The sequence below is a fragment of the Schistocerca gregaria genome, chromosome 4, assembly GCF_023897955.1.
Source record: "Schistocerca gregaria isolate iqSchGreg1 chromosome 4, iqSchGreg1.2, whole genome shotgun sequence".
Lineage (NCBI taxonomy): Eukaryota > Metazoa > Arthropoda > Insecta > Orthoptera > Acrididae > Schistocerca > Schistocerca gregaria.
This window is the reverse complement of record NC_064923.1, coordinates 394,591,709-394,616,309: the sequence shown is the minus strand read 5'-3', so window position 1 is coordinate 394,616,309 and position 24,601 is coordinate 394,591,709. Positions and strand designations below refer to the sequence as shown.

The following is a 24,601-nucleotide window of genomic DNA, read 5'->3' as shown; positions in this document are numbered from 1 at the left end:
CGTGAAGATTTCATAGCTGAAATGTGCTGAGAAAGCCTGCTATCGCATAAAAGCAAGATTATTATAAGTTTCATTGCTGCTCTTTTCACTCGCAGTGATTTAATCTGTGCTATTTCATCCCAACCTAACCACAATCTTGGAAATTGTTACATATTTAGAAAAATGGCCAAATATTTGTGACTCTTATCTCTTGGTGACAAATGAGATTGTAATACTGAATGATTCTCGTTGGCTACTGTGTACTATCACACAACTGGCTACAACGAACAATAAAAATTGCCAATAGCAGCATACATTGGAAGAGCTGGTTCTGCCATAAGTACTCTTTAGCCATTTTAGTTTATTAATCAGGTTATAGACTTTTCAACCATTTAAGATTGTAAGCTTACCTAAGTAATGCCCAACAATTTTGGCACTGTAGCTGTTCCTCTGTTGTATGGCCCATGATCCAATCTGTCACAGAATATGACACCATTGTCATATTTCTTGTTGTCTTATACCTCCTCTGGCCATCATGAAATAACTAGCATAGCCAGTTAAAATACTTTACTGAGCAGCAAAAAATGTTGTTTCAGCAAAGCATAATTACTTTTTTAAGTTATTACTTCTTGCCTATATTTCTTAGTGCACCTACAAATGCATACTTTAATTAAATCTTTTTGAGGTAACTCACACAAATATTCAAACTCATTACCAGACTTTACAAATCACAATCTTTTTGTGGACTTTTGATATTGTAAATGATAAAATATTTCTGAGTGTTATACCACATCACCATATAAAATACTTTAAATATTAACTTTTAAGGCTGAGGTTTTGGCCTTAGTACAATGGCTTTCCTCGGGGCAAGACTGGTTTTGCAGGAGGAAAGATACCCCTATCTGCACACGTTGGTGTCAATATGTCATATCTATTAAATTTTATTTGCCATTGAATATGATAGGCTAGACATGACAAAAGTGAGAGGGCAAAAAGGAAACTATTCATGGGCTATACAGTTTGTCAGTAATTGGCGACAGTTTGCAAATTATTTCTTCACTTCTGGTGGGTATGTTTTCTACTCAGCATGCATGGAAAAGCTCTGACAGTATCCCTGTAGCTGTTTGTTTAGGCTTTCACATCCATACTCGTTGAGATTTCTGCCACACGACTGCTCAGAGCCTGTCCAACTGAGATAGCTAGCAGCCAGGACACCAGAAGTTTGTAGTCATCGTTTTGAATTCAATCAGTGAGTTCCACCACTGCATCTGATGGCATTTCCTTTTGTGAAGCAAACCTTGACCTGTGGCGGTAGTCTGCTGCTCCACAGTGTGCATAGTAGATTGTCAGGAATGGTAACTGCATATAACTACTTTGCTCCACAGGTGATGCAGATATTGTGATGGCTTGTGATTGTCTGTATCTTACCAGATTTGCTCCTCATGCAACACTGCGACTCTCTGGATTAATTCTGATGGAAGCCTTTCATATGAATTCTCTTGAGAGGGGTGCAGTAGTCACATTTTGTACTTGTGCGGGGTAGCAGTGGTCAAGTTTACTCAGTAAGAGGGTGAATTTCATTGTGGCAGCTATAATTACTAAGTAGCAAATGCTGGCTTCTACTTGCACAAACCATGGTATTGGAGTATTTGGCTGGAACAGAGGCAAATTGACTGCTAACCTGGACATTGCCAGCATGTCAGTGATCTTGAATAATAATTAAATGCAGGGGTGCTGGTTCTGTCTTCTTCAGCTCAGATCACATTAGTGTCCTGTATTGTTGGGTGCAGCATAATTCGGACTGTCCAACGTTTGAGATAATGTATTCAGTCTGAGATTATAAGTTGAGGTGGATTAAAAGTCTTTTTTGGTGAATAACTGGGTCCATTTTCTAGCTCATAAAACAAATTTTTACAGGAGATGAGTAGGAGAACAGAAATGATTAACTGAAAGCAAAATCATTCCTGAGTGTAAGAATATTTCATGAACAACAGGATACTCATTACTACTGTAACTGGAAGCAATAGTAAGTACAGAGCAGCTAAACATGAAACATAAAAAACCATATCAAAATTCACATGTCACGGAATATTAGAAATTGTAAGATTTCACATCCTATCATATTAACTGACACACATGTCTCTATTATAGAGGTATATAATGTAAGTAGACTTATATTTCAGCTACTATATATACATTTAGCATTTTGTAGAAATCCATGTGCAGACAGTTGTTTGTTCCTCTGTATGCCACTAATGGTGGATTGTAAACCTGAAAATAAGTTTTGGCAAATAAACATTTCTAGTGCAGTTCATGGCATATAGAAGATGTCTTTTAATAAATATCTGAAAGCTGTAGAGCACCAAACATTAAATTATATTTAAATGATGTAGTGCCCCCTTCCCCCCTACCCTCCCCCCCACAGAGACCATATTTAGTCTGTTTGTTTCATTTGTCCACTGGGACAAAATCAGTGAAAAAAACATTTGCATTATGTGCTGGAATGGAAAAAAAGTGCTCTCACAAATTTCAGCAGTTCTGGAAGATTATCTGCATGCTTTTTGTAACCAAAATAGCAAACACATTCATCATGGGCATTTAAATTTTGAAAAGGTAGTCAATTTTACACCAAAAATTGACTTGAATCACATAATTGGTTTACCTTGTGTGACATCACCAATTGTGATATCTTTTACACTCAGATGCTGAATGCAGATTTCATTTTATGTACTTTTGAATTTGATTTCATCCAATCAGAACATTTTAAACCTATAAATGATACACTCCAGGACTCTAAATATCCCACACATTTGTCAAGTAATGGAAGAAGTACAAATAGCAATTCGCCATATAGTTGAGGCACAGTGACAGGACAGTGTTGTGTGCTGGAACCATGTGTGTTTGGTGTTTGCTCCAAAGACATTGTCTGAAATCTCATCACCATTTCTCTGTCTTGATGATATGCCTGTCAACTGCACAGTGCTAGAACTATTCAGTGAGGAGTAGAGATTCTCTCACTTTCTAGTTGTTCTAAGTAGTCGTAAATTATTAAACTCAAATGATGTACAAGAAATAAATATGCTTTATTTTAAGACATTTTCGTAAAATTTAAATGCTTTTAGTAATTTGGGCATGGAAAAGAAAAAGCTTGTAAAGCGTCATAATTGTAGATTGTTCTGTCAGTTTCTGGAAACACTTGAGCATGTAGTTGTACTATAACTGAAAAGTTTCTTATTGGTGATATATTCAAAATTCCAGTATTCTGTGAGTTGTTCTGTCCTTATTGTGTGCTATACAATGAGAATCCCACTCTATGAGCAACACTCTGCAAATGTACTATCATTGGACATCTGCTGTATGTAAAATCATCGTAATTGGTTATTTTATCCAAATTAATTTTGTCGAGAGACAGTAAAGGACCAGGATGGACAGTTAAACCTTATGGATAATGTCTTGAAAAGAAGTTACAAGATGAACATCAACAAAAGACAAGGGTAATTGAATCTAGTTGAATTAAATAAAAAAATGCAGAAGGGACTAGATTAGGAAAACAGACATTAAAATTGGTAGACAGCTTAAAAAACTGATGATGTAAGTAGAGAGGATATAAAATACAGACTGGCAATAGCAAGAAAAGCATTTCTGAAAAAGAGACATTTATTAATATTGAATATGAATTTAAGTGTTAGGAAATGTTTTTGATCTGGAGTGTAGTCTTGTATGGAAATAAAATGTGCATAATAAACAGTTCAAACAAAAAGAGAATAGAATCTTTTGAAATGTGGTGCTGCAGACAAATGTTGAAGATTAGCTAGGTAGACCAAATAACTGATGAGGAAGTACTGAACTGAGTTTGGGAAATAAGGAATTTGTGGAGTAACTTGGCTAAAAGAAAGGATCACTTAATAGTACATATCCTGAGTCCTCAAGGAATCCTCAACTTTGTAATGGAGGGAGGTGTGGATGCTAAAATTTTTAGAAGGAGCCTGAGGCTTGAATTCAGTAAGCAGCTTCAAAAGGATATAGGTTGCAGTAGAAATGCAGTGGTGAAGACTTGCACAGGGTAGACAAGTGTGGAGAGCTGTATCATACCTGTTGGATTGAAGACACAACAAAAACAACAAAAGATCCAAATTCTCTTCCTTAGTTCCAGTAATACTAACATCGATATTAATGGGAGTAATAACCCAGAATGAAATTTTTACTCTGCAGCAGTGTGCGCTCTAATTTGAAACTTCGTGGCAGATTAAAACTGTGTGCCGGACCAAGATTCAAATTTGGGACCTTTTTCTTTCATGGGCAAGAGCTCTACCGACTGAGCTACCCAATCACAACTCATGGCACACCCCCAGAGCTTTACTTCCTCCAGTACCTCATCTCCTACCCTCCAAACATCACAGAAGCTCTCCTGTGAATCTTGCAGAACTAGCACTCCTGAAAGGAAGGATACTGCGAAGCCTCGGGGATGTTTCCAGAATGGCAGAAATAATGCTGTGAGGATGGGTCATGAGTTGTGCTTGAGTAGCTCAGTCAGTAAAGCACTTGCCTGCAAAAGGCAAAGGACCCGAGTTTGAGTCTCAGTCCAGCACACAGTTTTAATCTGCCAGGAAGTTTCATATCGGCGCACACTCCAACGCAGAGTGAAAATTTCATTCTGGAAACTTCCCCCAGGCTGTGGCTAAGCCATGTCTCTGCAGTATCCTTTCTTCCAGGAGCTCTAGTTCTGCAAAGTTCACAGGAGAGTCTCTGTGAAGTTTGGAGGGTAGAAGACGAGGTTACTGGCGAAAATAAAGCTGTGAGAATGGATCCTGAGTTGTATTGGGCAACTCAATCAGTAGAGTGCATGCCTGCGAGAGGCAAAAGTCCTGAGTTTGAGTCTCAGTTCAGCACACAGTTTTAAGCTGCCAGGAAGTTTCAGGAATAATATTAATAATAATAATAATAATAATAATGTAATTCCTCAAAATGTAGGATATATCGGGGATTTTACAGTTGTCTTGGTAACCATAGCTATGCAGCCAACAAGACAGAGAATAATTAAAAAAAAAAAAAAAAAAAAAAAAAAAAAGAGCATGAGCTGTATTTCCGAAAGTTCATAAATGTGTGCTCTTCAGTGTAAAATGGTGCACAATACAGGTACAGTAATGTTGATGACTGCTGTGTTCTTCCATTAGGCCACTTAAAAAAGGTGCCTGTTTTGAAAACTCATAACTTAAATTGCGTATCACAAACATAATTTGTACTAGTATAATTTTTATTTGAATAATTTATCCACTGAAAAATCTTTTGTTTATGTTTGGGTGGGATAAAATACAAGCATGAAGAGTTGCATGCAGCTAACAAAATTATCTCATTCTTTCATCAATTCATGCACAGTGAGGAACTGTAAGGTAAGAATACTGTATTGTCTCAAGTTAGATGAAGATTGTTTCCTGAAAAGGGGGGGGGGGGGGGCAGTTACATATTGAAATAAGTGATCACAAGAGTCCTATTTATAGTCCTTCCTATTTTCAATATGACTTGGACTTTGGAAATACTGAGTTAGATTCTGAGTGCAAATAGTTCAACATAATTAACCAACCTATGAACAAAAACCATCTCTGGTCTATGAAATAAAGCACAATTATTGTAGATTAATAAAATAGCTTGAAAATTATGATACACAAAGGAAGAGAGATACAGATGGGGAAACACAAATGAGCTTCAGATTAAATGTTTTGAGCATTCAAATCATTCAATTCAGCCATGAAGGACAGGGGTCTGCATTGCCGGGAACCAGGTTTCCTGGAAGGCAATGTAGAAAGCAGGTGTAAAGCTTAACATTTGCCATAGCTCCGTCCTTTTTTCTTAGCAGACTTGTTTCTTTGCTTGCCCTCTCACTTCTCTTTAGGGGCTTGCTGGGAGGACTTCTCTGAAGTAGCTTCATGCACGGAGGAAGACCCTCTCTCCCATGGGCTCCACTAATGCTACAGCGGACACTCGCCAGTGGTTAAAGGAGCCTAAAGCTTTGTAAGCTGTTAGAATGTATGGTTAGTCGCCGGTTGTGTTGGGTCCTGGAGTCATGTGGCCTACTGGCTCTGTGCCGGGGTGGTTTCCGCCAGGGTCACTCTACCATTGATAATCTAGTTTCCCCCGAGTCTGCCATCTGAACAATCTTTTCCAGACTCCAACACCTGGTTGCTGTTTTTTTTTTTATTTACGAAAACCTTTTTACACAACTTGGCAACATCAGATCCTTGCCACATCATATGAGTGAGGTCTCTGGGACCTGCTCCCGATTTTTATCCAAAATTTCCTACCACTTCGTACTTTCCATGTCCAAGTAGGTGCGTCCCCCCCTCCCCCCCCTGCCCCGTATCCTGGAGAATGAGGTCATGCAGGGCTCTGTATTGAGTGTATCTCTATTTTTAGTGGCCATGAATGGTTTAGCAGCAGCTGTCGGGCAGTTGGTCTCACCTTCTCTGTGTGCAGACGACTTCTGCATTTCATACTGCTTCTCCAGTACTGATGTTGCTGAGCGTCACCTACAGGAAGCCATCCACGAGGCGCAGTCATGGCCTCTTGCCTACAGCTTCAAGTTTCTAGTCGTGAAGTCATGTGTCGGCATAGTACCATTCATTCAGAACCAGAACTTTACATTAATGATGATCCACTTACTGTAGTGGAGACATATTGATTCTTGGAATTGGTTTTTGATGCCCGATTGACATAGCTTCCTCATCTTCGTCAGCCGAAGTGAAAGTGCTGACAGCACCTCAGTGCCCTCCGATGCCTGAACACCACCTGTGGGGTGCAGATCACTTTATGCTGCTTCAGTTTTACAGAGCCCTTGTTCAATCACGCCTTGATTATGGGAGTCTGGTTTATGGTTTGGTGGCGCCCTCAGCGTTGCATTCACTCGACCCAGTGCACCACTGTGGCGTTCGACTGGCAACGGGAGCTTTTGGGATGAGTCCAGCTACGAGGCTCCTGGTGGGGGCCGGATACCTCCATTGAAGGTCAGGTGTGTACAACTCACCAATTACGCTGCACACATTCTTAGTTCTCCTGAGCATCTGAATTACCGTCTCATTTTCCCATCCACGGCAGTTCATCTCTCACATCGGAGGCCCAGGTCAGGGGTTACGATTGCAGTTCGAGTCCGATCTCGTGTGTCTGAAGTAGTGTCCTTGCCGTTACCACCTATACTCGAGGTCCATTCATGTACACCTCCATGGTGTACACCTAAGCCGAAGCTTCGTGTGGACCTTTCACATGGTCCTAAGGACTCAGTTAACACCGCAGCTCTCCACTGTCACTTCGTCTTGATTCTTGACATGTACCAGGACCATGAAGTGGTTTACACTGATGGCTCGATGGCTGCATGGAGGATATATTGAACTGCACTCCTTGCCAGATGGCTGCAGTGTTTTCAGTGCAGAGCTGGCGACCAATACTCATGCTCTTGAGTGTATCCGCTCATGCCCCGGTGAGTCGTTTCTTCTCTGTACTGACTCCTTGAGCATTCTACAAGCTATTGACCAGTGACCATCCAGAAGCCCATCTATGTCCTGGAACGGTCCAGTCGTTCCGTGGTGTTTGTATGGACCCTAGGCCACGTCCTCTGAATCCCAAGAAATGAACTTGCCAACACGCTGGCCAAACAGGCTACACGGAAACTGCTTCTGGAGATCGGCATCCCTGTAACTGACCTGTGATCATTATTATGCCACAAGGTTTTTCAGCTTTGGGAAACGGAATGGGATAATCTCACTATGTACAACAAACTGTGTGCCCTTAAGGAGACTATAAATGTGTGGAAGACTTCCATGCAGGGCTCTCTCAGGGATTATGTGGTTCTCTGCTGGCTCCGCATTGGTCATACGTAGTTAACACATGGCTACCTCCTCTTTCGCGAGGACGCACCTCGGTTTCCCTGTGGCTCACATATGACTGTCATCCACATCTTGCTAGACTGCTCACTTCTAGCCGCTCTGCGGTGGACTAATCTTTCTAGCACCCTACCTTCGATGTTGGGCGGCAATGCCTCAACAGCAGGTTTAGTTTTACGTTTTATTTGTGAGGTTTTTTTTTTATCATATCATCTAAGGGTGGGCATTTAGTCTTCTCTCTGAGGTTCCCACACTCCCTCCATTTTAACTCTGTCGCACTTTCTTTGCATTTGTTTGTCATGGTGGTCGTCTTTTCTGTACATGTGTTCATCTTGCCTTGTCTTTTTGGGATGGGCATTTTAATGTGTTGCAGAGTGGCTGGCTCATCCCCTTTTGTCATTGTGATCAGCCAGCCCAGACCAAATGCTCTATGGTTTTAACACCTTCTTCTACTTTTTCTTGTGGTATGTTTCCCCATTTTTTGTTCTTTCCATTCGTTTTCCTTTTAGATGTGGTGTTGGGTGTTTTTGTACTTTTGAGCCTTGCTTGCATAAAAAAAGGGACTGATGACCCTGGAGTTTAGTCCCTTTATACCCGAAAGCAACCAATCAATCCATGTGCGCAATCCCAGAACTTTCTTTCTCAAATTAAGGCCTATAATTGAAACTAACAAAGTTGTTTTGGGAAGGAATGCTCTTTATACCTGTAATAATCTCTTCTATACTCTATCCTTTGTCCATCTTTGAACTTTTTCGATGTTCTCCTTCAGTCCTATCTGGTAAGGTTCCCATACCACATGCAGGACTCCAAAAGAGGATATGGACATGTAGTGTAGATAGTCTCTTTAGTAAATATGTTGCATCTTACCTGTAAGGTAGCAGAATTCCTTCATCTTGTGCACTGTGTGGTACATTCTGCATTCATATATTGTACTCATTCCATTCAATAGCTCTTGTAGTTCTTCCACCTTTCATAGGGTATAGGAACATCATCAGTGAAATGTTAACACCAATGCTCTTTTGTTATGAATTCCAGTCCCACATCTGAGCCTTTCTTTTAGTTTCTTCATTGCTTCTAAATGTAAATCTACATGACTACTCTGTAATTCACATTTAAGTGCTTGGCAGATGGTTCATCGAACCACTTTCAGACTCTTTCTCTTCCACTCCACTCTCTAACAATGTGTAGGAAAGACAAATACTTACATCTTTCTGTATGAGCTCTTATTTGTCTCATTGTATTACGATGATCATTTCACCTTATGTAGATGGGTATCAATAAAATATTTTCACATTTGGATAAGAAAGTTGGCAATTGAAATTTCATGAAAAGATCTCACTGCAACAAGAAGCTCATTTGTTTTAATGATTGCTAGCCCAACTCGTGTATCACATATGTGACATTCTCTCACCTATTTCATGATTGCACAAAATGAGCAGCTCTTCTTTGAACTTTTTTGACTTCCTCCTTCAGTCCTAACTTGTAAGGATCCCATACTGCATAGCAAAACTCAGAAGAGGATATGGACAAGTAATGTAAGCAGTCTGTTTAGTAAATCTGTTGCATGTTGTAAGCATTCTGCTAATAAAATGAAGTCTTTGATTAATCTTCCCCATGACATATTCTGTGTGATCATTCCAGTTTAAGTAGTTTTTTATTGTAATCCCTAGGTAATGAGTTGAACTGATGGTCTTCAGCTATGCATGGTTTATCATGTAACCGAAATTTAACGTTATGCACTTCTTTTGTGTACAGATTTAACAGTAGAGTAGAAAGACTGCATCCTTGTCTTATGCCCTTTTCTATCTGAGCACTTCTAACTTGGTCTTCCATTCTTATTGTACTGTCTTGGTTCTGTTACTAGTTTATATTACCCATCTTCCCCTGTAACATATTCTTATTTTACTTAGGATTTCAAACATCTTGCACTATTTTATGCTATTGGATTTGTTTTTCTATGTTGACAAATCCTATGAAGCTCTCTTGGTTTTTCTCAAACTCTGCTTTCATTGTTCCATGAAATTTTGGGCAAACTGCTGAATATCTGTAATTTCCTGGCATGATATTTCAGCACAGAGTTCTCTGGCCATCTTCAGATGTGTAATGGCAAAAATACACTGAGCTCTCATATGTGATGTATCCAGTTGTCAATGCACGTGAATTGCTTGAGCGCGTGTTCACCTGCTGCAGGTCAATTGTCTGGATTGTGTGCCCTTCTTGGTGAAAGCTCACCTCATCGTCTTCACATGGTAAAAACACAGAACAACACCATCTACACAGAGCATAAAGATGTTCCATAATGAGACCCCATGCAGTATCTAATGGGGAAATACTGTCATAGTTTCTAAGGACCTCAGGCAGTCATACTTCCAGTGATTCATTGATTGTGGGGTTTCAAAAGTTTGATGTACAGATCACCATTTTTCTTCTATGATATTTTGCAAATTTCCAGTAGAAAAAACAGAGATCAGCGATAGTGGACTTGGTGCCTTGCAGAAGGTGAGTATGGAACTCTTGTTCCAAGATGTACTCCTGAATAGTGTGCACTGTTTGCACTTGTAAGATTTTCCACACTTGCACAGAACCCTATAAAGACAAGCCTTGCGCAGCTGAAAGTCATCTTTCACAGAGCACAGCAGTGGCAAGATTTTTGGTGGAGGACAAAAAAATCACTTTAACCATATGTTTTCTAAATACTCTGTGCCTATTTTCATGGAAATATTTCCAATATATGGTAGGTAAGCTGTTGTTTTGAGGGCCTAATACTTTTCTTTGTTCTGCCATTTGTACATCTGTTATGCTGTCTGTACCTTCTGACACAATATTCATTGCTCAGGACCACAGTTGTTTCAGTTCTACTTCCAAGTTATCGGCATCTGATATGAAATGGACTCTGTGAATTAAGGTCGTCAGAATGCCTGTTGTTTGTACTGGGTGGTGGCAACTACCAGCCTGTAAGGACAAACCTGTATGAGTGTGCTTTTGAAATACCAAATGTCAAAGTGTGCCATTGCTCGTATGTTGCACCAAGACCTCTGAACAAGGCAGACAACCTCCTTTGGCCATCTCCATGGTAAATGGTATGTTTACATGTATGGAGTTAAGATGTTGAAAGGATTGTCATTGTCAGTGACTGTCTTAACCATGAGGCCATACTATATATGTAGTATCAACATAGGCCTATCACCAAAATACTGCTAGTCTTACAGGTACTGAGCTGAGTGCTAGCTCCTCCCATCTGCTATAAAAATGTTCACCATCAGGAGAGACAAAGGGCTTTCCACAGCGACACCATCAGATTGTTCAACAAACTCATTGTTAAATAAAAAGTACATCAAAGAGAGAGTGTGCACAAACAACGCTTTTATATCAAGTGTACATGAGGTATAGCGAGTCCACTAGAGACACTTTTGTAAAAAGGAAACAGATACACATTTGGCAATTTGTAGCAACATTCAGTAGTTGCCAGCAGTATTCAAAACAACACATGAAGAAAATGTGTTCTTATATTCAGTGCTGTGCTACCGAAATTTGATAGACTGAAGCAGAGAAACAGCTTTAGAACAAGAAAAGCAAGTACACATGAAGATCAGCTTCTAAAAAATTCCCAAGGAAAAATTTGGGCCTTTTTATTATGCTGTACTAAGTCAGAAGGTGTTTCTGATCTGAAGAAAAGCAGTGTATAAATTGAAAAGTAAAATAATATATACATAAGTATGTATATATTTAAGGCCTCTACTGATACCTTTTATAAACTAAAGGCAAAATACATATGGCAATATAAAATTAATTTTATTTAGTTACACATACAGATTTAAGTTGAAAATTACCAATATAAAGTCAAAATATTTTTTCTGTGTTGTCCACTGTTTTTTTGCTATTATCATTGTGATACCAATCCTTTTCTATCCAGCTTCTGTGATTGCATTTTATATATGTATACATCTTTTCCTCCTCAACTGCACTACCTAGTGCAGTGGTATTATGTATCAGAGTGTCTGCAGCCTCAGAGAACTTCAAACAGTCATTGTCATTCCTCAATAATTCAGTAATCCGATTCTTTGTATGGTACATCTTCCTGACTATTCTGTTAAACTATAAACTAATCTTCATCATTACTAATTTATGGTCAGGGTCTGTTTCTGCTATGCATTGGATCTTACAACCCAGTATGAAAATAATTTAGGAGTAAAGGAGACAACTAACCGAATAACAGAAGCATTGAGTCATCAAGAGGCACACACAAAAAGAGAATGGAAACCTTTTAAGGAAAAGATTATTGCTACTTACTTTAAAGATGACAAGTTATGGACAGGCGCATTGAAAATATGCTTACTCATAGCTTTCAGCCAAAGCCTTCATCAGAAACGGAAACACACACACATTCATTCAGACAAGCAAGCATGCATCGCGAACACATGACTACCATCTCTAGTAATTACATTGCCAGACCTGGCATTCTGGTCCGAGCTGCCAGAGATGGTGGTCATGTGTGGGTAGGTATGCTTGCATATGTGAATGAATATGTGTGTATTTCATTTTCTGATGAAGGTTTGGCCAGAAGCTATGTGTAAGTATCTTTTTGTTGTACCTGTTTGTAAATTAATGTGTTATCTTTACAGTAAGTATCAATCTGTCTTTCTCTTATATTGTTGATATTCCATCCTAAGTATGAGACAGAATTGTTTGCCATTACTATCCTCCAGGGGACGAAATGTGTAGTACTGTCAACAATGCATATAAAAATAAAAAAAGATATGCTTACTAGCTTTTCGAACTCTTAGTTCTGAAAGTTAGGAAGTGTATCACTTATACATTGCGTGTCAGTAATACTACACATATTACCTTCTGATAGCAAGTTTGTCATCAGCCATCCAGTTCTCTTCAACCCATGGTGACATTATGAATGATGTCCTTCGATGCAGCCCTAGACATTTTTTTGGTCCTTGGTCCTTCCAGTGTCTTTCCAATGCCTTCTTTGATGGCCCCTATCTGTCTTCTCCTTGATTTTCCTCTATTTCTTTGACCTTCCATTCTTTGAACATTACAGATTTTTGTATTGAGGTTTTTGCTCTCATGAGAGGCCCAAAGTACTTCAGTTTTCCCAGAGTTCTTCAATTTTATTTGGTGTATTTTTGCCTCCAAAGACAGTTTAAGATTAATTTTTTTTCTAAAACAGTTTTTTTTATTCTTTTGATCCATAAAGTTGTCACCATCCTTTCTATCAACAGCCTGCTCCTCAAAATAAACATAAAAAAATTCTTATGATCTGCTGTTTTCATTGTGCACAACTCACATCCATATAAAACTATGGAAAAAATTCAAAGTTTCCGACATTTTTATTTCAAATCTCCTCCGGTACAGTCCACAACATTTAGCCTTTCCTCCTTATTCCATCAGGTAAGTCTCTGCTGACCTGTGGTTGTGGGTGACTTTTTCGAACTGTATCCCTTTTCCTATACTTCATCAGTCTTTTTCCTTCACCCGTCTTTCTTTCCCTTCAACCCTTCTGCCAGAAGAAAAAGCCAATGGCTCCAGAAGCTTGGAAATGATAATACTTTTGAAAGTTTCTGCTTATTATAGCTGCATTTATAGTGTTGTTGGTTTTTGTACAGATTTCTGATTAACTACAAGAAGTTATTCCCATAAAACCCAGTATTTCCCACATTTTTGAGTGACTTAAACAGTCAGATGCTTTTCTGTGGTTAATTTGGTCTGTGGTAACTACTGGCCAGTAACTACAGCATTGCTCTGTTTTAAAATTCTGGGTAGAGTTGTATGGTAATAATGTGATGTTTGATGATCAGTATATCATTTGCTCTTAACTTTTATCACAAGTTTTTCCTCTCTTCACATCATTAAATGAATAATATTTTATCGTTGTATATTCAACTCTTTCATCAGTATCAAATATAAAGCTTTAAAGGTCACAGTTATTGCTGAAAATATAATGTAACAGGATAGATAAAAAATCCACCCATCAAAAGGTGGCACCTTTATAAAAGTATTAACATTTCCAAGCTTCTGGAGCCAGTGGATTTTTCTTCTGGCAGAAGGGTTGAAGGGAAAGGAAGAGTGGTGAATGAAAATGATTGATGAAGTATAGGAAAAACGATAGAGTTCGAGAAAGTCACCCAGGATCCCAGGTCAGGGGAGACTTACCCGACGGGATGAGAAGGAATGGCTGATTGTTGGGGATTGTGCCAGAGGAGATTTGAAAACCCGAGAGCTTAAAGGTTATTACTGAGAGTGACTTGTGCCGCTGTTGTGTTGAATGTTCCATATATATTTTATGATTTCCTAGCTCTTTTCCTAATTGGCGAATGCTCTTTCAAGCAGTCATAATTATGTCTGTTTTTGCCAGTTATGAAAAAATATTAGTTCTTTATTTTCTATATTTTTATTGAAACTTCCTGGCAGATTAAAACTGTGTGCCCGACTGAGACTCGAATTCGGGACCTTTGCCTTCCGCAGGCAAGTGCTCAAGGTAGGAGATGAGGTACTGGCAGAAGTAAAGCTGTGAGTACAGGGTGTGAGTTGTGCTTCGGTAGCTCAGTTGGTAGAGCACTTGACTGCGAAAGGCAAAGGTCTCGAATTCGAGTCTCGGTCAGGCACACGGTTTTAGTCTGCCAGGAAGTTTCATATCAGTGCACACTCTGCTGCAGAGTGAAATTCTCATTCTGGAAACATCCCCCAGGCTGTGGCTAAGCCATGTATCCGCAATGTCCTTTCTTTCAGGAGTGCTAATTCTGCAAGGTTCGCAGGAGAGCTTCTGTAAAGTTTGGAAGGTAGGGCACGAGGTACTGGCAACAGTAAAGCTATGAGTACCGGGCGTGAGTCGTGATTTGGTAGCTTAGTTGGTAGGTCTCGAGTTCGAGTCTCGGTCGGGCACACAGTTTTAATCTGCCAGGAAGTTTCATATCAGCGCACACTCCGCTGCAGAGTGAAAATCTCATTCTATATTTTTATTGTTTATACATAAAATAAGTTTAGGACTGGATTATTTTAACAGAGCTAAGCAAAATTGTCTGAATTCATGTCACGCTTCCTCTTAATATTGAGGTTTTTTTTCCATCAAGATTTACTTTAGTATGGTGGAGTGAGCTTCGAAGCTGTTGTGGTTGTCAGGAGAGCCAACACCATGTTACTAGAGGAGGCCGAAAGGCACGTGATTTAGCAAGGAAATTAGAATTTAGAAACAACGGACATAGCTAGTGGAATACTTAACTTTAATCCATTAATGACGAACGTCGGTCTTGACGGTACATGATTCAATATCAATAATAACTAATAATGGCGCCTTGCTAGGTCGTAGCAAATGACGTAGCTGAAGGCTATGCTAACTATCGTCTCAGCAAATGAGAGCATATTTTGTCAGTGAACCATCGCTAGCAAAGTCGGTTGTACATCTGGGGCAAGCGCTAGGAAGTCTCTCTAGACCTGCTGTGTGGCGGCGCTCGGTCTACAATCACTGATAGTGGCGACACGCAGGTCTGACTTATACTACCGGACCGCGGCCGATTTAAAGGCTACCACCTAGCAAGTGTGGTGTCTGGCAGTGACACCACAGAAGCTCCATACAGCTATCCTGTTTTAGGTTTGTATGCTTTACCATAAACTATTTCAAGTGAACACCTGGATGGTGCCGTCGACAAGGACATGGGCAATTCCCTTCCCTATCCTTGTCCAACTGATCTAGTGCTCCACCTCAAATATTCTGTATTAATGGTATGTTAAATTCCAACTTTCTATTTTTCATGATTTTCATGTATTGATATTTGGATTGGTTGATACAATTTTAGAATTTTGCATGTCTTTTTTTTTTTTTTCAAAATTGTTCCAGTCAGTGCTGAATCCAGACCCTTTCCCTAAAGTAATGCGCAGTGAAGCTGCTGTGGCCCTTGGCATTGACCCTGATGCTCCATTGTCACGAGAACATGAACTAGAGATAGTGAACCGGTTTGGTGGAGGAAGGCCTGTGTTTGTTTATGGAGCACCAGCATCTACAGCCCCTTTCTACGCTAAGCAATCTAGTAAACCAGGAGAGGTAACTTTTGTAATTCTTTGTTTATATTGTACATGCATAACTTCTTCATATGGAGGAATCATTGTTTTTTGTAGCACAGTTGAAAATGGTTAAATGAAAGTTTTAGATGTTTTGCAGCATAGTTACAAGACGAAAAAGTTGTACTTACCACTCTATAAAACAACAACTAAATATAAATTTTAAAGTGCAGCTGGAAATATTCTTCACGAATGTTGTGAGAAATCTACAGCAAAAGTGAAGGATAAAACAGCTGTGAATCCTACTGTAAGATGATTTACCACATGAAGCAAATATAAGACAGTCTTGGAAGGCATGGTGTAGGTAAAAGATCACAAAACATTTACTGACACATTGATTATTGAAAAGCTCGTAAGAGTTTGCCAATGAAGATTCATCAGAAATGGTTGCCTTTTGGTGAGAAAACCCTCACCATTCTCAAGGTACAAACTACAAATAAGAAGGATCGTGCTACATAGTTTAAACCCACAATAAGTATTGCTGTGCCAGTTGAGAAGGTAGAAGAGAGAAAACATGAAGACAAACACAGTTAGTAAGCACAATACCCACCTTCTGATAACCCAAATTCAGAGAACAACACACCCTGAGATTACCTACAGATAGTTGTGATGATGTTCATAGGACTTTGTGGTGCACATCTGACCCCACCATTGTTTTAACCTTTCAGACCTGAATTTTTTTTCTGGAGGATGTGATTTTTTTATGACTTTAAATGTGAGATTTATACAAAAATATGTACCAATTTTCAAGAGATAATTTGTATACTTTGCTTCATTTTATGGCCTAATATAAATATTCATCAAATATTCTCTATTGTAATAAATAATAAAATGATCATTCAATAGTTTCTATGCAGAGTAACAATAACAATATTCAGTTATGCAGTGGAATATAGCGAACCAACCACATACATGTATTCTGATGGTCATGAGCTGCTGCTCACTGCTGCATGGACTTGCTTACATTTTCATTGTGATTTCCAACAATTGGCAGCACTTGCACGTGATGAAAAAATTGAGCATTTGCAAATGTGTATCTCAGGTTTCCATTGGGAAAAAATACTTCTGTGGCAGCTAACGCATAGTAAAAGTTAATATACATGATGTAAATAAAATAGAAAGAAACTTCCACATGGGAAAAATATATTAAAAACAAAGATTCCAAGACTTACCAAGCGGGAAAGCGCCGGTAGACAGGCCTTGAGCTGTTCATCATGAAAATAGATGTGCTGCCATCCTTTCATACTGTCTTGCTTGTCCTGTTATATTTAAGTGCACTTCAGTAATGTGATGTGTTATCATTAGGTCACTTTTTATGTTAAAAATTCCTGTATAGCTGCGTAGTTATTTTGGAGCCATTAGGTAGCATAATGCCTATTCCTATGAAATGCTTCCTCTACAACTTTAATAGATGTGTACATCGAAGAAAACTACACCAAAGAAAAATGATACATTCCTGGTATTGTCTGCTGGATTTATGGAATATTTTTTATCTGTATCAATTTCCTGTGTGTGATCAGTAATCCTATGATATTTGATATCAATAGCTCTGTTTGATAAGATTTCTTTTGGTCACCTTTTCTTGATGTTTGCTGAGGTGGACCTGCTAGTCAGTTCCACCCAACCAAGCTCCATGAAACTTCAAATAATTTCATCTCCTAGTGCATGGATGGGTGGTGAAACAGAGCATTACAACTATGTGAATGGCATAAACACCTGAACTTTCATCCCTCTGTATTCACCCTTTCTTTAACAACAACACAATCTCGTATACTAAGCAGGTTTACACATCATCTTAAACATATGCAGCTTGTGCAAAAGCAAAATAAGAAGTATAATTTTTGCGTAAGCCAGTTCTACAGTCATTTGTCACTAGGTCTATTGTACTGTGAGATTTTCTCTGTTTCTCCTTGTCTTCTAAACACTTTCAATGTGTGATGCTAAGAAACAAGCAGCCCCACGCAGCAGGTGGAGACACCTACTCACCATCTCACCTTTTGGAAGTGATAGGTTCAAGACGTTCTTCCATCTTCATATTCCATAATAATACTACAGTGGGATGTTCTGACACTTACTACTAAATGTCATGAATATCTTTTGTCATCACGGTAGCTTGGAAGTGGGACATGCCATCCTAAAAATCTCATGTCACACTTCACTGTGTGACCTACTGGCCAGAGATGCTGTGTTGCTAACTACACGCAGTGGCCCTGCCAGATTTAGATGTAATGTGGCATATTGATAGTATGGTGTCATCTATTGAAATGTCCTGCAGAGTTACAGAATCCCTCCTCCCTTGAATCAGGGCTGAAAACGACTTGATCATTGTGAGGGAGGACAGTTGAATGACAGTGGGCTTGTGTTGGATAAGGTCCCAGCTGGCATCTTCAGGGTGTCAGTGCTCTGTCCTTTCAGTGAAGATGAAGAAGCTGGAGCTGGTTGCTCAGGTTGAGGTGCTGCAGGCACTGGCGACTCAGCCAATGGGGGAGCTAGGTCGAAGTTCAGGGGGATCTCCAGAGACAAGCATGGAGACGCAAAGACCAAATGGCCAGCTGTCCTCCCAAGATACTGTAGATCATGGATCAGAGGTGGGCACTGCTGTGATAGCCTCTTGGATGGTGGTGATGTCTGGCCAGGTATGTCATAACCGAAGTTTAGTCCTCTGCATTCACAGAAATCTCCACACAGTCATTGCCAGAATTGACTAATGGCCTTGTTGTGCCAGAATTGAGTGTCATGGTCCACCCAAGAGTATGTATTTAGGCAGAAGTATCCAAATGAAAAAAGTGTTGCTTCTTCAACTTAAACAGGTGGCACTAGTAAAGGGTCATGCAGATTGTGACAGGGAACCCATGCAGCAACTCTGCTGGGCTCTGGCCATCAGTGGATGTTGCTCTGAAAGTATGTCGAAAAATGTGAGGGCCGATTCAGATATGGTAGTCTGCACAGCATTTGCCATTTGGGTCTTAAAGGTGCGTAGAAAAAGTTCCCTCAGACCACTGAAGACAGGATCAAACAGAGGAGTCTTTTGGCATGTTTGATGCAATTAGGAGTGCAGAATCACTGGAAGGCAGCATCTGTAAACTGTGGTCTATCATGTGTGACTAAGATGGATAGCACTTTGATAGAAAATTTTTTCTGAAGTGCCTTGGTAGTAGTTGTAGTTGCAGTTGTTGTTGTCGTCATCTGCTGCAGTAGAGAAAGTGGAAAAAGAATCAATAAGGATGAGTCACATGGCTTCTAAGGAAGGCCCTACAAAATCCACTTGCAGGTGGTTCTATGGCTGAGTGCATTCCAAGCAAAGGGAATGTGAGTGCATAGGTGAAGGCTGATGTGCCTTACAGGACAAACAACCATGCACCACCTGTGTGATGTCATTGCCCATTCATGACCAGGACCTGCAATGGTAAGCTGTTATATGTTCTAGGTTCTAATGGTAAGCTGTTTTGCCTATAACTCAAAATATTATTAAATATCTTATGAAATAAAAGCAAAGTTATGATTCTATCGGTGGTTACCAGACACAGAACCGATCAAGAGCAATTGCAATACATGAGACAAAGAACTAATTATTAACACGTCTTGTTGTAAAAAGTCAATAGTTGCAAACAGTACTCATCTTTCTGTTCTTTGCTGTAAATGTTGTTGTTGCTGCTTCTGCTGGTGGTTGTTCTGAAAATAAATGAGATATGATTTCACAGGAGGGTTCCAGGGTCTTGAAAGTGTTTAAGAACATTAATTTAATCTTCCTCTTTGTATCAGTATTGTAGCGTAATTGCTTCACTCAGCAAAGTTGTCAATAATGTAGGTCAGTTGTGTTCTGAAAATGACATATTTCAAGTCTTAATATAACTTCTTTAAAACTAACCACCACTTAAAGTCACTTTCGTATGTATTCATCAATTTTAAATAACCACAAAACAATTTTTTCACGCTTCATAAACATTAACACTGTAACCCACAAGGGTACATCAGTGATGAGCTACATTTTGACTTATCTTCATCACAGCTCACATCTATCTACTACTACTACTAGCCAGAGAGAAATGTAAACCAAAGTTGCATAGGATTTATATTGACAGATCAGAGAGTCTCATTCATGTCAATTTTTCAACACAATGTGGAATACCTTAAATTGAATAATTACTGTTTTTAGTTAAATCAGTTTTAGTATGGGCAGTCTTTCATAATAAAATTAGACTAATGAATATGACTTAAAAAGTTTGGGACCCCAAACAATGAAATAAACCAGTAAACTCATATTAAGAAATATGCATTACTGAGGGTACAAAATATTATAACAACAGACAGTTGTACTGTGTTCTATGATTGGCTACTGCTATAACACTATCTACTGTACTCTAGAATCACACAGATGTAGTCTCGTTATAGGGTCCACAGTGAGATTTATCGATGAGCTGCAACATGCATCACTGCAGAGCTATGGGCACAACCTCTTGCCAATTGTCGTCTTCCTGTGTCAGCAGCAGGATGCCTTGTTTAGTTTTGGTGTAGTTATGTCATGTTATGTAGATAATTTTTACGATTATTTTATCGATATGATGTGGAACAAGTCAGATTACAAGATATACAGGGTGATTCAAAAAGAATACCACAACTTTAAAAATGTGTATTTAATGAAAGAAACATAATATAACCTTCTGTTATACATCATTACAAAGAGTATTTAAAAAGGTTTTTTTTTCACTCAAAAACAAGTTCAGAGATGTTCAATATGGCCCCCTCCAGACACTCGAGCAATATCGACCTGATACTCCAACTCGTTCCACACTCTCTGTAGCATATCAGGCGTAACAGTTTGGATAGCTGCTGTTATTTCTCGTTTCAAATCATCAATGGTGGCTGGGAGAGGTGGCCGAAACACCATATCCTTAACATACCCCCATAAGAAAAAATCGCAGGGGGTAAGATCAGGGCTTCTTGGAGGCCAGTGGTGAAGTGCTCTGTCATGGGCTGCCTGGCGGCCGATCCATCGCCTCGGGTAGTTGACGTTCAGGTAGTTACGGACAGATAAGTGCCAGTGTGGTGGCGCTCCATCCTGCTGAAATAAGAATTGTTGTGCTTCTTGTTCGAGCTGAGGGAACAGCCAATTCTCTAACATCTCCAGATACTGTAGTCCAGTTACAGTAGCACCTTCGAAGAAAAAGGGACCAAAAACTTTATTGGCTGAAATGGCACAGAAAACGTTCACCTTAGGCGAGTCACGTTCATACTGCGTTGTTTCCCACGGATTCTCAGTGCCCCATATACAGACATTGTGACGGTTGACTTTCCCTTTAGTGTGGAAAGTTGCTTCATCACTAAACACAATCTTTGAAACGAAAGATTCACCTGTTTCCATTTGAGCAAGGATAAAATCACGGAAATCGATTCTTTTAATCTTATCAGCTGCAGACAGTGCTTGAATCAATTTCAGACGATAAGGTTTCATAACTAACCTTTTTCGTAGGACTCTCCATACAGTTGATTGTGGAATTTGCAGCTCTCTGCTAGCTCTGCGAGTCGATTTTCCTGGGCTGCGAACAAATGCTTGCTGGATGCGTGCTACATTTTCATCACTCGTTCTCGGCCATCCAGAACTTTTCCTTTTGCACAAACACCCATTCTCTGTAAACTGTTTATACCAACGTTTAATACACCACCTATCAAGAGGTTTAACACCATACTTCGTTCGAAATGCACGCTGAACAACTGTCGTCCATTCACTTCTGCCGTACTCAATAACACAAAAAGCTTTCTGTTGAGTGGTCGCCATATTAGCATCAACTGATGCTGACACCTAGTCAACAGCACCTCAAGCGAACAAATGTACAACTAAATGAAACTTTATAGCTCCCTTAATTCGCCGACAGATAGTACTTAGCTCTGCCTTTTGTCGTTGCAGAGTTTTAAATTCCTCAAGTTGTGGTATTCTTTTTGAATCACCCTGTATATACACACATGAATAGTCCTATTATTAATATTACTGAAATTTTTAGTTCTACGCATGCAACTACATTTAGAGGTACAAATTTTTTATTTTTTATTTTTTTTACCAGTTCTGAAACATAAACTTGTCCATGGAATAGAAGGAGTTGTCCAAAATAAATTATTTTAAGCTAGATTTAAAACTTGATCTGCTACCTGCCAGACACTTGACAAATGATTAAAGATTTTTGTTGCTGAATACTGTACTCCTTTTTGAGCAATTGAAAGCTTCAATAACGGATAGGAAAGGTCATTTTTCCCTCTATTGTTGCACATATAAACATCACTGTTCTTTGCGAATTGAGATGGATTATTTATAACGAATTTCATTAGCGAATATATGTACTCTGATGGTGCAGTTAAAATACCTAACTCCTTGAATAGGTGCCTACATAATGTCTTGGGTGAACACCACTAATTATTCTCACTGATCTCCTTTGTGCAACCAATACTTTATGTCTAAGTGGTGAGTTACCCCAGAAAACTATTCCATAAGACATTATTGAGTGGAAATATGCAAAGTACTGTTTATTACCAAGACTAGCGATTATACAAAGGACGAAAGAAGCTGAACTTAATTGTTGGAGAAGCCCAGTAATAGGCTTCTTCCAGTTCAAGTTGTGATCAATGTGAACACCCAAAAATTTGGAGAAATCTACTCTGTTAACTGAGCCCTGTTCATTGTTGTTGTTGTGGTCTTCAGTCCTGAGACTGGTTTGATGCAGCTCTCCATGCTACTCTATCCTGTGAAAGCTTCATCATCTCCCAGTACCTACCGCAACCTACATCCTTCTGAATCTGCTTAGTGTATTCATCTCTTGGTCTCCCTCTACGATTTTTACCCTCCACGCTGCCCTCCAGTACTAAATTGGTGATCCCTTGATGCCTCAGAACATGTCCTACCAACCGATCCCTTCTTCTAGTCAAGTTGTGCCACAAATTTCTCTTCTCCCCAATCCTATTCAATACCCCCTCATTATTTATGTGATCTACCCATGTGCCCATTTACCCTGTTCATATGCTACATCAATTGTCGGCATCACTCTATTCTGTGTACAGATCTGGATATAGTGAGTTTTTTCAAAATTAAGGGAGAGTCGATTTTCTAAGAACAACTTAATAATTCTTTGAAAGACATCCTTAACAATATATTCAGCTGCTTTTTCTGGAATCGGATTTGTTATAAGACTCGTGACATCTGCAAAAAGTACTAGTTGTGTTTGCTGAACGTTAAGTGAGAGGTCATCCACATAAATAAGGAACAGCAGAGGACCCAAAATTGAACTCTGTGGGACTCCCTTTGTGGTAACGCCCCGTTCACTAGAATCTACCACCCTCCCAACATTATTTGTGTTATTCAGCACAACTTTTTGCTTTCTGTTCGTTAAGTATGATTGAAGCCAGCTGTATGTATAGCCTTCAGTTCCGTAAAACCTGAGTTTTTCTAAGAGTGTGACATGATCCACACAGTCAAATGCCTTGGAAAAAAAAAAAAATACCAACTGGCGATAATTTGTTATTTTGGGCTTGTACTATTTGATGGGTAACTGTAGATAGCATTCTCAGTCGAGTAGCCCTTCCAGAATCTAAACTGTGATATGCTGAGTAAATTATTTTCACTCAAATGTGAGACTACTCTTACTCTTGAATATATAACTTTATGAATGTTTTAGAAAATGAAGTCAGCAATGAGATTGGTCCATAATTATTTAAGTCACTCTTGTCCCCTTTCTTGTGAAGAGGTTTAACAATTGCGTATTTCATCTGTTGGAAACATTCCCTGTGCCAGTGAAGCATTACATATATCACTCAGGACTCCACTTATTAAATTAGAACAACACTTCAAAATTCTGTTAGAGATTCCATCAACACCACATGAGCTCTTCTTTTTCAGTATATTTATAATTCCCTTAGTTTCAGTGGGGGATGTTGGTGCTATTTCTAAAGGCCAAACGTCTAGGGGAATGGCATTTTTAATATATATTTTTGCTTCCTCAACTGAACCCTTTAACCCTATTTTTGCTGCTACATTCAGAAAGTGATTGTTAAAAATACTTGCAACTTGCAAATTATCACTCACAACATCATCATTTAGCTTTATTGTTATGGTATGCTGTGTACTGTCAGGCTGCCCCGTCTCCCATTTGACAATATTCCATATAGTTTTAATCTTATTATCCACATTATTAATTTCTGTCAGAACACATAAGTTTCTTGACCTCTTAATGACTTTCCTTAAAATATTACAGTATATTTTGTAGTAAGTAAGTAACGTCAGATCCTGACTTATTCTGGCCTGTCCATGTATTTCCCTCTTCCTCTTACACGATCTTTTAATTCTCTTAGTAATCCATAGCTTACTTGACTTCTTAATGGTTTTTTTGGATAGCATCTCAAGAAAGCAACTCTCAAATATTGAGACAAATTTACGGTGGAATAAATTGAATTTGGCATACGCATCATTTTCTGTCTATACTTCATCCCATTCTATTTCTTCTAGTCTGCTCTTAAAACTCTGTACCCTGTTTGCATCAATAAGCCTCCCTGCCTAATATGAACATGCCTGAATCCTGTAAGGTGCTATATGTGTTATTTCCATTAATTGTTAATCATGATCAGATAGCCCATTAACAGCTGGGTACACATTAATTGTTTCTGCCTGAGTACTGTCTATGAAAATGTTATCGATAAGTGACTTA

General features: G+C 39.1%; 1 protein-coding gene across 3 annotated transcripts in view; it reads left to right on the top strand.

Moving 5' to 3' along the window:
• Positions 1-24,601, top strand: part of LOC126365965 (probable asparagine--tRNA ligase, mitochondrial) — a 97,887-nt gene that overhangs the window by 31,393 nt on the left and 41,893 nt on the right. For 2 of the 3 annotated variants that reach the window (XR_007566281.1, XM_050008760.1), the window contains exon 4: positions 15,694-15,897. The exons of the other annotated variant lie outside the window; for it this stretch is intronic. Coding sequence is in view for 1 of the 2 variants with exons in the window: in XM_050008760.1 (XP_049864717.1) it covers positions 15,694-15,897 (204 nt within the window). In the remaining variant the exon portion in view is untranslated. The remainder of the gene's footprint in view (positions 1-15,693; positions 15,898-24,601) is intronic. 3 annotated transcript variants of the gene reach the window in all.